The following is a 14,164-nucleotide window of genomic DNA, read 5'->3' as shown; positions in this document are numbered from 1 at the left end:
GCATATACAGAATTTAAATAGAGAAATATTCAGAGAACTTTATACAGTAGTTGTTTTAATGAGTAGTTTACTAGGCATTTTCTACAGCCAGTATGTGCTGTAAGGTCAAACTGTGTCAAAGATGCTCGGTACATCATTGGAAGCATTCAGTAGCTCTCAAGATCAAATCCTAGAAGAGCAATTATTTTTAAATTTGCTAGTGAGTTTGTAGAGCAGATAAATTTGTTGAATATTCAGATAACCTTGCTGGTTTGAATATCCATAATGGTTTTTGGTGTGTCCTTTACAAAGAATGTGCTTATATTTCCTACTCTTTCAAAATAATTGAATTAGGGGTTAACGTATCTAAGAGATTAATGTAGTTGGTGGAAAACAAACCTCTGTGCTGGATTTTGTGTATTTGTTTCAGAGTATTTCATACCCTCTGTGTGCTGTCTTGCTATGATTTTGTACTTTTATCTGTTTTCTTTACAGTTTGTTGTAGGGTGAAGGAATAAAGGTCAGTACTTTACTAAACCAGCATTATCTTTTCTCTTATTATTTGACTTTGTCTTACTTATTCCAACCTGACTCAGCTTGGCATAGGAGAGCTTATAACTGAACTGCCTGGACAGCAGGTCACAGTGTCTGTCAAAGACAGAAAATGCATTTGTGGGTGTTTGTATGAATGAGTATTTGTTTCATTAAGTGTGGAGATACAAATATAAATGAGAATAATATTTTGTATTACCACAAAAATAACTGATTTTGTGCTGTCATAATATATGAAAGTGCTGAGATCCGGAGGAGCAAATGTTCAGTTGAGAAGCCTTTGAGACTTGATTAAATTAGTAGTCAACATCATTAATGCCTAGATTTCAAAAATGGGGAGGCCTGGGACTTTCATAAAGTTCTGTCACCATGTTTCATCCTAAATTAAGACTTTTAAAAGACAGCTCTTCTCTTGAAGTGTCAAAACCTGGTTTTGACACCACTTTTATCCTGTCTAGCTTAGGGTCTCAACCACTGAGAAGACTGATAGTCATAGTGAGGTCAGAGAAAATGTTCCTCCATTTTATTCCATGTGCTTTCAGTGACATCTTTATAACTGAATTTTTACCACTGAATTTATTGGGAATCTTCACTGGCTTTAGTAGGATTCTGATCAGACTGTGTATGTATGGAGCAGCTTCAGCAGCAGGTCCTAAGTGATGGAATATATACCATAAAATGTTCTATACATTGCATGGAAAGGCAGCATACTCTGGAAATACAAACAGTGGGCTGGAAATCACAGTTCTTGACTTCTCCTGGGTTTCCTGTTTATTCAGTGTTCTTGTAGAAAATTATTTTGGCCTCAGGTTAAACTGAGTACTGTGAAGCTTAATTAGTGTTTAAGGACAGTTCTGAGATCGTCAGAGACAAGATGCTGAGGTGTGAGCTACCAGAATCCTTGCTGTTGGTTCATTTTGGTGAGGGATCGGAGCATAGATAAAATACTGAGATAACTATCATGTTCTTATTAATCAAACTTTTACTTTTCTAGATAAAGCATGTATGATTTGGGGGGAAAAAAAAAATCTTACATAACATGGAAGAGAAAGGATGTCAATTACATGAAACACTGAGGGAGACCAGAGCTGAATCAGCATGTGTGGTAATCATATTTTCAACCTGTACATGTTTTTGGAAGTATTCTTCCACATACCTCTGGAAGAAGAAATAAACTTCTTGTCTGTCCTGAATAGAGGTAATAAGAATAAGGCGGTTTTGGCTAATTCTGAAAACTGAGAATTCCTCAACAATGAAGTCTTCACAGAAAATACACCTCTGTAGTTTTCTTCTAATCTCAGTTCCAGATGTGGTACAGGAACCAGGGTGATCTGCTGGGGCAACAGAAAACCTTGTGTTGATGGTGAGGTACTTTGCCAACTACACAAACTGCAGCATTCTGTACTGTCTGCTGTTCCCCAGAGATTTCAAGGTTTGTTGTCCTGAGTTGATTACATCCAACAGCATCAAATGGTACACTACCAAAGATGTGCACAGAAGTTGCTAAGGACCATATCTGAAAGAAACAGCCTGTGTCTTCTGACAATGTATAAATCATAAAAAGCTGTGCCACTTTGTTCTGTAATGCAGCAACTGGGAGACTGACCAGATCAGGCTGTGGCCAGCCTGTCAGTCCCCAGCCAGTTAGCCAGGTCTCCAGCTAGTCAGACTACAGGCCTGACTAAAGAAAATGCTGGCCATCAAGCAGTAGAAAACTCCAGCATTGTTTACACTATAACTTCTTTATAACCACTATAACTTTCCAAAGAATTTTTTCTTTTTTTTTTTTTTCATTTTTGGCTAGATGCAGCTTCAGATAGCTTTCAGCTGTACTTAGCATGCCACTCCTATCATTAGTCCTGTGTTTGGACAGAGGTACCCAACCTATGCCCACCTGGCTGTGGCCAGATAAAGAGTTTGTCCAGCAGGCAATCTGCTCCCCGTCTGCCACCCTCTTTTCCAGAACCATGTGGCCCTCCCTTGTCCTGTGCCTGGGAACATGATATCACATATCATGTGATCAGGCTATAGCATACATGCTTTGCCTGCTGTCTCTAAGTTTGGTCATGTCGTGGGACTACAATGTTCTGAGAATCACATAAGGTTTGCTTGTGTATCCTATGATCACATGTGCCTGTGATATTTCAGGAAATGTCTGCATTTCAGTGAACACACTCCCTATCGAGTAGATGGCTACGTGTCTGATTCAATTTAGCTGGAAAATTGGGCATGTTGCTTGAAATAGCCATTAATACTCAAGGCTGTGTTTTAAAAATATCTTGGGCACTACCACTAACTAATTATATACCATAATCTGTTCTTTGTTACTAGGTAAGGGTAAAAGTTAAGACCTTTCTTGCTGAGATCATACATTTACCTATCTTGGAATATAGTAGGCAGTTTGACCTTCATTTAATCTCAGCTGCTGTCAGTGTCTTTTTTCCCTGGCATTCTACAAGAAGTCTACTAGCCTACTGTGTTAAAACAATATTTAAACATAGCAGCGATGATGCTTACAAGCAAAGTTTTATTTGTTGCTGTAAACATCATGCTGTGTGTTTACTAGTGTGTGCCTTACTAATGTGGGAAGTGACCACTGAAGTGTCTGCGATGTATGCAGTAGAAAGCATAGCAGCACTGAATTTACACTCAGGTTCTCCAATCCCAGTCTAGCAATGTAAAGCTTTTAAGTATCTGTAAATATGATCTGTGTCTACTTCATGCTAATAAGACTAAAGAAACCTTTAGTCTAATTGAGAATCAGGATCAGAATTTTTCAGTTCACTATGGCATGGATTTTTCATTTCAAATAATCTGGGCCAAAAAGTGCATCTTTTTGCTCCTGAAGCAATTACTCATGATTAGGTTATTCCCAGGTGGGCCTCACTATTGCTAAATTTTCATGGTTATCAGATTCTGTTTTGTAATATGGATCTGATTTTGGAAATACTATTTCTCATTTTTTATTTACTTATTCTGAATAGGAAGTAAAGTGATTTTCTTTTCAGAATAAGCAGCAGTAGAAGTGTGTCTGTATTGATAGTTGTATTCTACAGACAGTATTTTTGTAACTATGTTCTTGTGTAAAATGTGTAGTATATAAGAAAATTGGATTCTTACCTTTTATTCCACAAGATTAGCTTAAATGACTTCAGTGACTGAAAAGAATAGAGTTTGATAGTCAGTGACCAGATTCAAATTAGTACCCAATAAAAAAAGTACATGTATTCATTTGTAGTTGAGCTGAGAAAAGCTTAGTCTTACAGTAGCAGAAGATGAAAATGCATTATGGAGATAAGCACTCGACTTCCTTAGGCTAGATAAAATGTACTGAAAGGAAAGACAGAGAAGAATCTGTGTATGTCAAAGACATTGTCTGACTCTGTACCTCTTCTGGAGTGCAAGTGCTTAGCTGTGATTAGAAGTAGTGTCAATGAAATATGAATGCATTGTAGCATTTCTGACCATATTATACTGTATCTACATGGTGTTTCAAGTAACCCCTCTTTATCTGAACCAGAAGCATGAAAGAAATTAATAAATATATGAGGATAAGGAAAGAATACTGTGCCCTCTATATAATGGTAATATCCCTGGTACAGCTTGTACAGTAAGGTGACATTGTCATTAGGCTCTTTCTCTAAGTCATTTGCACTTCACAAACTAAACGTTGTATCAAAGCTTAATGTAATTCTTGCCTGGCATGCTCTTGCTTTGGGAGGAGTGATCTATTGCACACATAACCAAAATGAGGTTATAAATACAGTGCCAATATTACTAATATTTGCTTGATACTACTTATAGAACCCATCACCTAAGAATAATGAAGCACTGACAAACCGTAAGCAACATCAGAACATCCAGCCAGAGAGTATACTTTTCCTAATTAGTATGGAAAGTCAACGGCTGGACAAATCATTAATTCAGCCAGATCACACAGTGAGTAAGCGCCAGAGATGTAAGTGAGAAGCCAGGAGTGCTGACTAGTCCTTTCTGAAATCTAGAGAGCACTTCCAAAGTCCAACCTGAAAAAAGAAAGCCCATTTCTTCTTTCTGTGCTGTGTAAATACTTGAAATACTTTCAAAACTTACCCTGCTTGGCTTTGCATAGTAGAAGAGGTATGGTGCTTTGACAGTATGGTCTTTCTCACCTAGCTGAAATGAGGCATCAGTGAGGAATATGTTTGCAGAGATGTGAGATCTCTTGTACAGCTTCAAGACAAAAGGAGTTTTGCTGAGCATTGGCACAGTGATCTTAGCCAGTGAGCGCATAGATTTTTGTGCTGCTACTTCTCTTTCTGTTGGAAACTCTCAGGGCATTTCACAAACTTTAATGACTGAAACTTCTCAAAGCATTAATGACATTCCTAACTTTATTGAACAGAGGGGAAAAAAGACAAACATTGGGCCTGACTGACTCCCCCACTGACACAAATGAATCCCAGAGACCTTAGTCTCTCATCCGGCAGGCACATAGGTAGGAGCCTTAATTTTTCAGATGAGCAGTCCTGTTGAACTGAAAAGGAAATGCATGTGAATAAATATGTACATGTTTAAAAGATAAATCCTAATTTTAACCATTAATTCCACCCCCCCCCCCATGAATGCCTTTTCAAAAAAAAACTAAGAAAATTTTGAGGGGGTTTTAAATCACTTAAATGGTCCATTTTATGGAGTTGGATTTAATACAGGTAGTATTTTATTTCAGTCTACATGGATGTCACTTATTTTCTACATGGATGTCACTTATTTTCTCTAAAGTGTTGACCATATAAGAGGTGTGAAGCTAAACTTCTGAAAGGCACAGTGCAGTCTTTTAACCTTTAACCGGTTTAACCTTTCAAGGAACCCATGGCAGTTTTAACTGGCTATGTTATTATCTAAAAACGTTTGTTCTTCAAATATTGATGTTCTTCACGAAGTGGAATAACATTTAATTATTTTTGGTGTGTAAATAAATGACCTTGTAAATGAAAATGGAATGCAGGGACAGGTACCAAATGTTTACTCACTATAAACACCATGCTGACTCTGGGTGAAACATTTCTTATTATATAGACTAATTTTCAAACCACATTTGTTCTGTTTATTAGTTTTAATGGCTTAGACATGTTAAAGATAGGTAGTTATTTTCCTGAACATGAACTACTTGAGATGACTAATTCACAAACTTTTATTGAGGCATCATTTTGTGTTTGATCTGGAAAAGAAAATCCTAATATTTTTTTCTATGGATTTCATCTGATGCTACAATTCAGTAGTTAGTAATTACATAGGAATTCACTTGACACATGGAATAAGCACTGATAAGAATCCATTCCTACAAGGAAGGAACTAATGAACAAAATCACGATATCTAAAGCTTTTCTTTTTTTAAGTAGGAACTGACCACTTTTGGGGTTTTTTTGGTTTATGAGGTTATTAAAGATTTTTTATGAATAAAAAGGTTTATTTATTTGCTTGGTTTGCCAGATCAGAAATGTTAATTTTAGTTTTAGTTTTGCGTGAGGAACTAAGGGAGAGCTCAGGGATATTAATTATGAACCCTAGAAACCTGCCAGCAGTGAATGTGGTGAACATTGAGCAACTGTCTTATCATTCTAAATCTTATTTGGTTATTAGAATTTTGTAACTTGTTATAAAATGCAACAAAATTTTAGTCATTTTAAACAATCTGATTCAAACTTGTTTCTTCTCCCAACTCCCCTCTTTTATCCCATGTTGTGTCATCAGTTCTCCAGTGCAAGGCTTTCAAACTTTAGACTTGCTAATCTGAAGCCTAGCCAAAAACAACCTTTCCAGGTTGTCTACTTTAGCCAAAAAAAGCACAAAAGAGTAATTTCTAACATACAAAAATGTCAAAATTACAGCTAAGAGAAAAATAAATTCACCAACTACTTGCTCATTAAAGTCCTCATTTTAACCTTAGAGATACATGTATATACCATATGTACCGTGTGTGTGTGTATATGTATATACAAGATTTTCAAAACGGAGTTGCAGTTCTCATCAGCCTACACAGTATAGCCTAAAGCAGTTTCCAAAAATGTGGACATACCTTGTGTTCTGCACTGTGGTTTAGACTGTCAGGTAACATACACTGTTAGATCTGGAAATGACATGCCAGTTTTGCAGCATTGTGTCAATCCCAATGCCAGCAGCTTAAAAGAGAAATACTTTCTAAAATGAATACAGAAAGGTTGAATCGCTCCAAAGAATATCATTGCTGTGTTTGAGTGCTGGCCCCCAGACTGTTTGCAGGGGATTGGTATTTTTCTTGTTTGGAGGAAAGTAAGAGCAAAAGTTCCTTTCAGTGTTATGTGGGCACTGGGTTTGCTCTGCTCCCTTATGGAATAATTACTAACAATAAGTGTTCTTGGTTTTCACTTTTCCCATCCTGCCTCCTTACCAGTTATGTAATACATAGTTTAGCATAGCTCTGAAGACTGTTTAGAGGTACTGGCTTTCTGTAAAGCAAACAGCTAAACACTGGAGTTGATGCAAACAGGGCACTTAGCATCTGAAAGAAGTGTTAACACTTTATTTACATTTAAATTAAAGTGGACACTTATTTATGTGTTCTGGTTCTGAAAGGTGTGTGGTACATCTGCAGAGGCCTATTGTTTATTCATGCTGTAAATCCTTTGAAATGTGTTAAAATGCTTCCCACTCATTATAAAAATCCTGCCACCCATGGATTAGGGCTTTGATGTCACCAATCCTGCTTCAAAGGGTTCTTTCAATGCTATTAATCACAGTTTAGCCTCTGAAGATATAGCCAGAGAAAACATTTGGACATCTTGTGCTAGACTTGCTAAAACTTTGAAATATACAGAGTGTCTTGCATATGCACAGTCCCGTATCGCTTCCTCTCTCATCTCTGAACCTTTATTTTGAAAAGCTATTTTGTGATGACTTTGGCTTTCTACAAGTACAGAGGAAGAAGTTTAGGACACGTCATACTGTACATTTAAAAAAAAGGCATTCGTCTTTCAGTTGACACCACAGTATGTTTTTGCCTGAGGAACTGAGTCAGTCTTTAAAAACCCCAAGGGACAATAAGATTGGGGATTAAGCAGGCCTATATGTCAAAAGGTCAAAAAAAGATACCGTCTTATCATTTTCTCATCTCTTTCATTAGCTTGTGAGCTTAAGATGCTGTCTAAACACTTCAGGATCCACATGATTTCATAGAAACAAGATTGTTTCTGCTGTCTTTTTCTCTTTTAAATCTCTCAATGAGTCACAGAGAAATTGATTACTAGTGATTGAGCTGTATGCTTTTGTGCTGTCGTTGTTTTCATCAGCTCAGTAGCTAAGGTCAGTGACATACCACCTTATCACTGACTTTTTCCTCCCTTTTAAATCAACACTGCACTCTGTCATGCCCGTGCTGAATGCTCTGCAGGCACAATTGGTAACGAGCAGGGTGTGGAAGAAGTGTGGTGATGTCTGCTATTTTTAGTACTATTGTACAAACAGATTTTCCACCCATACAAATTTTTCCCTGCTAAGCTTCTTGAACAGTTTTTGCAGTATGTGTTTCTTTCTTTTTGAACAGGTAACTTGGCACAAGCAAGAGCCAGAGTGACAGCAGCATCTAGGTCTTTGCCTCCACAGCTTAGTTCTGGGCGTATCAAGGTTAGTAGTGTTCCCCTTGAAGACAGGCAATTGTTCATAAAATATTACAGTGAGACTATGGACACGATGCTTAGCTGATGTAGGTATTAGTGAAGTTCTTACCAAATGAGAGTCTGCCTTAATATCAGAAAACATGCACCTCAGCTGGGAGCACTGTTTGCAGTTTTAGTGAGGACCCTGTTGTAGAATCCAGTGAAGAATCAATTTACTACTGATTAATCTTTAGACTTTTGGAGTGAAATCTCGGTTACATTGATATTGATAGCAATATTCCTCTTTATTTCAATGGGGTCAAGGTTTTCCTCTGGCAATTTTGGCCTAGGAAGAGATTCAATTAGATAAAATTTGAATAGTGTATTTAACAGTATGAAAGGCAAAATAAAAAAATGATCTGTTCCTTTTTAATTCAACTTGCAAGTGAAAAAAGCAGGGGACATTTGTGACTGATAGATGACCAGAAAAGAACGACTTGGCAAAACCACTATTCTTTAAAAAGAAGAACTGTAGAATTTAAATGCTGCTGAATTTTGCCATAAAAGTATGTGGCATAATTGCAGAAGCATGGGATAATTTTATGGCAGTTAATAGGATGTGTTGCCAACAGAGTACACTTAATTTGTGAGGAAAACTCTTGTGCCTCAAGCTGATAGCATGTACACCCCCTCCCTGCTTCCTAAGTAGTACTGTTAGAGTTAGCTTAGTTAAGAGTTTGGGGGGTTTTTTGCCTCCAAAACAAACAATAATAATTTTTAAAAACAAATGTGCTAACAGCAACTGTTCAAAAGTCTACAGAATTTTATGTTCGGGGTTTTCTATTTCTTTTTATTCTCTCCTGTTATTAGGAGTTCATGCTCAAATGTTGATACAGTAATTCATGTTACCCATAGATCTATATCCTTCACTGTACCTGCAAATACAGATGTGGATTTCAGAGATTTATTTCCTCTCTGGTATAAACACTTTCAGTGCTGAAGGACAGATAATGGCCTTTCCAATTTTCTTGTATTATACACACATTGTCTTCCACATCTAGCTATATTCAGCATAAACTTTCTAAGCATGCATTTTATTGATACAGTGGGAACAGAATAGAGCAGTTCTCTTTTAGAGCTTTAATAAACACAATCAGTTAGTAGTGTTTAAACGGTTTTTACTCACCCTTCAAATTTTTAAAGAAGGAGCTAAAAGACATGCATAAGTGCAGCACTATTCAGAAAATGTTAATTGAAATTGGTTTTAGCTGAAAATTCTTTCTTATTCATAAAAATTCTAATTAAACCAACTTCAGGAAAAAGATTTTAAATTACTATTTTACAATTTCTAAAAAAAAAAAAAAAAGTAATAATTTTGTTCGGAAGTTTGGAAATTTTCATTTATTATTCGATTGATGAGCTTGTTTGCTTAACATTTTTTTTTTTTGGTTTTACAGTATTTCATACCATGCCAGCAGCAGGTGTGGTCAATATGTGAAAGTAATAATTTTCAGTGAGTTCATAAAGTGACATGATGTCATAAATCATTCTTTTAATATTGCTTCAAAACCATTATAAACAATTTTTTTTAGTGACGGAACAGTTTGTCTTTTGTAGGTCAAGCTGTTTTCCATTTCAGTTATAATTGTATAAATGTATATTGTACGTCACTACTAGTGTCATGTAAAAATGTGACTTAACAGCTCAAATATTCTTCATTTTAGTTTAAAAAGAGTAGCTAGTGATTTAAAACACAAGATTCATGACATTCTTACTATGTTCTATTATTTTCTATCAAGCCAGTTGTGATAAAGCCTATTGCCTGTTGTACCTGTGATTATTGCCTGCATGGCTTTATAGACACACTATGTTATAAATCAACCAGAGACACAATTTCTAAAAATTCTTACAGGAAAATCTCCCTAGCTTCAGGGTCTATCAGAATTTTTCTAATGGAAACTTCAAATATTTCTTGTAAAAAAGATTTGGAAATTGAGCCTGGTCCTTACAGATTTCACAGATCTGAATTTACAACTCCATCCATAGAAAAAGGAATCTCATGATGCTGGTTTTACCCTGATTTTCTGAGAAAGTGTATTACACCTCCTCTGTGAGTTGTTTCTGACCATCTGTCTTTCTGTGTGTTCACTCCCTTCCCAAAAAAAAACCCAAAACAAAACAAAACCCTTTTGAACCCAGCAGGCTATAGTAAACCATATTTGACAGAGTGGCAGTCTCAAAGATCATAAGATTCTACAGGTTTGGTGAAAATAAGCAGCTGTGAAAAGGAGATGCTTACAGTATCCTACTGCCCAAAAGGCAGAGCATAACCTCACCCTTTATTGGCCAGCAGATATTCCAGATACAACTGAGAGATCGTGAGTGCTGAACCTCCAACAACAATACCACTGAGAGTCTCTGCTTTTCTAGACAGAGAAGAATCCAATTTAGAAGCTCAAATTCATGGGCATTTGGGCTTCAGTGCAGTCCTCAAACAACGTGCTTTTGCTCTTGATTTGGTGTTCTTTATGATTAAATTGTCTGTCTTTTAACATTAAATGTTACCAGTTATTCTGAACTTACTGTCAGTATGCACTGGTATGGCTTTTGTCTTCTGCCTGACCTTTACTGGAGATATAGATATCAATTCTCAAAAAGCAGTTGTCTTGCCAAGATAGTTTTGAAACATTCCCATATCCTTCCCCGTGGACATGCCTGCTGTTCTGATTAGGTCATTGATGTTTACTTTGTCAGGTGACCTCTTAAGATGCTTGATGTTATCTGTGCTGAGAAGGCATTTTTCCTAGGATATATTACAGAGTTTTCTGTTAACATCCTTAAAACTGAACTCAAACTGCATCTTTTTTTTTTTTTTCATGTGTTAGTTTGAGATGTGTACAAATGCATGTACACCACTCTGGGCTAGAACATCACAGATTACAAAAACATACTGAAATTTTTATGGTCACCCTTATGGAAATCTGTCTCTCTTTGCACCATCTGTATTCTGAATCTTGTCTTTGCAAGTTTTCTTTTGATTTCTTTCCCAACACAAAATCCATTTTCTTGATCTATTACTACTTAGTGCTTCATTTCCTTTATATTTTGCATGCAGTCTCCTAAATATCTCCTGAAGGTAAGAGACACAGTTACTTTATTGAGAACTGTAATCTTTCAGCAATTACTTTTAGTGTTCAGAAGAGTGGTCTTAAGTCAGTGAGTGTTGGAAATGATCGTATGGAGCAAAGTCCAGGAAGTGTAGCACAGGTGCTGACAACAGCATTATCTGGTTTATACAAATGCCACCTGGTCAGAGCAGATGGTAAACTGCCACAAAGCAAGTGAATGCTAAAATGTTGTTAATGCTCCATGCAAACAGGAAGCTGGTTGATTTTCTTTAATTTTGTTGAGCTGTAATACAGCAACACAATCTGCTTGTGATTGGTAACCATGTTTATACTCATTCATAAATTCTGGTTTCATTTTGATAAGAACAGCTGTACTGACAATATAACTAAAATATACAAGGAGCAATATGTTTGCTGTCCATGTATATTCTCTAAAAATAACTCTTCTGAAATGCTGCAAAAGCAGTATTTGAAGCTATGGCAGTTCAGCAGAGTAAAATTGCTGAAATTCTTGGCATCAGAATGGCAATGTAAAGTACTTAATAGTAACCACAACAGCAGAAAGGAAAAGACTTAGACATTCTGAGATTACCTACTTTGTTTGCCACTTGTTATCCAACAGCATTTTTTCCATACGTGAGCAAAATGGGGCAGCTCAATTTACTTCCTGGTCATTACAAAAACGATAACTCTTCTTATATAGAAAATAAGACCTGATGAAGTTCATGGTAGTGGCAATAAGAGGAATGCTTTTTAGAAATCAGTTCATAAGGTATTGCATCTTGACAGCTGCTTCATTGACCGAGTGTTGTACTATCATAACAAAAGTGTGAAATCATTCAGAACACTTACAGCTCTCTCTGAAATCAGTGCGTGTCCTGCATGTTAGAAGCTGTCCTTCCTACCTCTGATAAAGTACTCTGAAGTACTCACACCTGAAGGAATGACCATAACAAAAACTGAACCCAGCTTTCATGGGTGAAGTGGGGTGGGTCTGCAGTGTTTCTGGAACAGCTCTAACATCTGAGTTTTGTCTTCCAGGTTGACACGATGGAGGTTATGCGACACCCTGAGGAAACAACTAACATGAAGCGGCAAACTATGGCTTCCTATTTTAGGGTACAAAACTTAAATTGTATGCAAACATTTTGGTGATAAGGACAATAGATATATCTAAAATATTTGTGGGATTGTGAGATCAAAGAGAATAATAAGAGAATTTTTTTATTCTGTTGTGAGGCCTTTGTAGACTCATAAATTTTCTTTTGCTCCTTTTCTTTTTGTTTCCTCATACTTGTACTTTTATAATTTTGCCAAGTACATTGATAAAAGAATCTAGAGTCTAGACTATTTCCATCTAAAATGCTGGAGGTCTAGAACAGGTCTCTTTCTGAACAGAAAACTGATTTTGTGCAAATAAAATAGCTGTCATTACTAAAGCCTTCATATTTTTTCACAAGCTCAGGCACACCTACTTTTAAAGATTAAGATTTGTCATTTGTGCTAATAAGTAAAAACAATCCATCTTTTGGAAGTATTGTTAAAAATCGTATGGTTTTCCATTTTATCAGTAGTAATCCTGTCTGGGGTAGTGTATATTCTGCATGTGTGTTTAAATCAAACAGTAAGGAAAAGGCATTGAGAATGTTCGAACTGGAAGGTTAGGAGTCAGGAAACCCACGGCTGTTGCCAATCCAAGGCTGTTGGTTAATGTTTTTTTTCTTGCAGTCATTGCAGAGTGGAAAAGTTTGAGCAGTTGGTCCTTGGGCTGCACTTGTTGTACCATGCAGAATGGGGAAGTTCACAGTGCTGTGCTAGCCAGTGTGGGTCAAAGCTTCATGCTGTGGAGGAATACCTGTTTTCTTTGTCGTGCAAAATAATGTAAGGAAAGGTGTAGAGGGATACTGAGATGTTGCCGCAGTGTGGAGAGTAAAAGGACACACATTCAGACTCATCTAGTAATACAAGTGTGGATTTAGAGTGCTCTTGCAAAGAACTATGCAGATGTCAGCTGTGCAGGAACTGTCCAAAAAAAAAAAAAAAGTGGAGTTGGGGAGTGAGTGTGAAAGTACACCATAATATGGATGCAGCCTACAGCAAAGTGACCACAGTCAGCTTGGAATTGTACGTGATTTTGAGATTGAGTGTATTTGCAACAAATACTTATCATACAGTGGGTTAATGGTGAGGATGGAGCAGAAGTATCAGTATTCAGAGGAGTCATTGGAAAAGCAGATATATATGGTCTGATCACACTTTTTTCATTTTAGTGTAAAATGCAATGGAACAAATTGTTTTCCATGTCGAGGGTGGATAGGAAAAGAAGTAATGGGTCTATGTTTCAGCAGGAAGATTTAGGTTAGATGTTAAGAACGTTATGAATAGTCATGATAATGTAGCACTTCAGTAGATTGTCCAGGGAGATTGTGCAGTCTATGTCCTTAGTGATTCTGAAAAATGAATTAAACAGAGATGTGCCTGAAATGGTACAGATACATCTAGTGTTCTCTTTGGGCAGGGGACTGAACTGATGAGTTCTTGCAACCCTTTCCCCATGACTTTCTGTGAATTTCTGTGATTGCTTGTTTCACAGTAAAGCTTGTTCTTCTGTTGGGGATATTTGATTGGTCAAATGTGCCTACAGTAGAATTATAGTTAGGACATTTTTTCAATTAATTTTTTTTTTATATGGGCCTTCTTCAACTGCAGAGATGTGGTATAAGGAGAGACGAAGAGAAAGGTGTAAGAAGTAAGAAATAAGAACTAGAATAATAATATTTTTTTTTTACACTTGAAAACTTTTAATAGGTTCTGGGTTTTATCCAAAAGCTTAAAAATTAATAAAACGTCAATGCAGATTAACATTACAGATTAAAATATAATCAAGCATTA

At 36.6% G+C, this 14,164-nt stretch overlaps 1 protein-coding gene across 1 annotated transcript in view; it reads left to right on the top strand.

The window, feature by feature from the left end:
* MYO3B (myosin IIIB) overlaps positions 1–14,164 on the top strand; it is a 183,991-nt gene that overhangs the window by 95,504 nt on the left and 74,323 nt on the right. Inside the window, exons 23-25 of the mRNA XM_075511231.1 lie at positions 8,093–8,172; positions 11,260–11,280; positions 12,314–12,391. Coding sequence (XP_075367346.1) covers positions 8,093–8,172; positions 11,260–11,280; positions 12,314–12,391 — 179 coding nt within the window. The remainder of the gene's footprint in view (positions 1–8,092; positions 8,173–11,259; positions 11,281–12,313; positions 12,392–14,164) is intronic.

Source organism: Mycteria americana, chromosome 9, assembly GCF_035582795.1.
Source record: "Mycteria americana isolate JAX WOST 10 ecotype Jacksonville Zoo and Gardens chromosome 9, USCA_MyAme_1.0, whole genome shotgun sequence".
In the NCBI taxonomy this organism is placed as follows: Eukaryota; Metazoa; Chordata; class Aves; order Ciconiiformes; family Ciconiidae; genus Mycteria; species Mycteria americana.
This window is presented reverse-complemented; position numbering and strand designations above follow the sequence as displayed.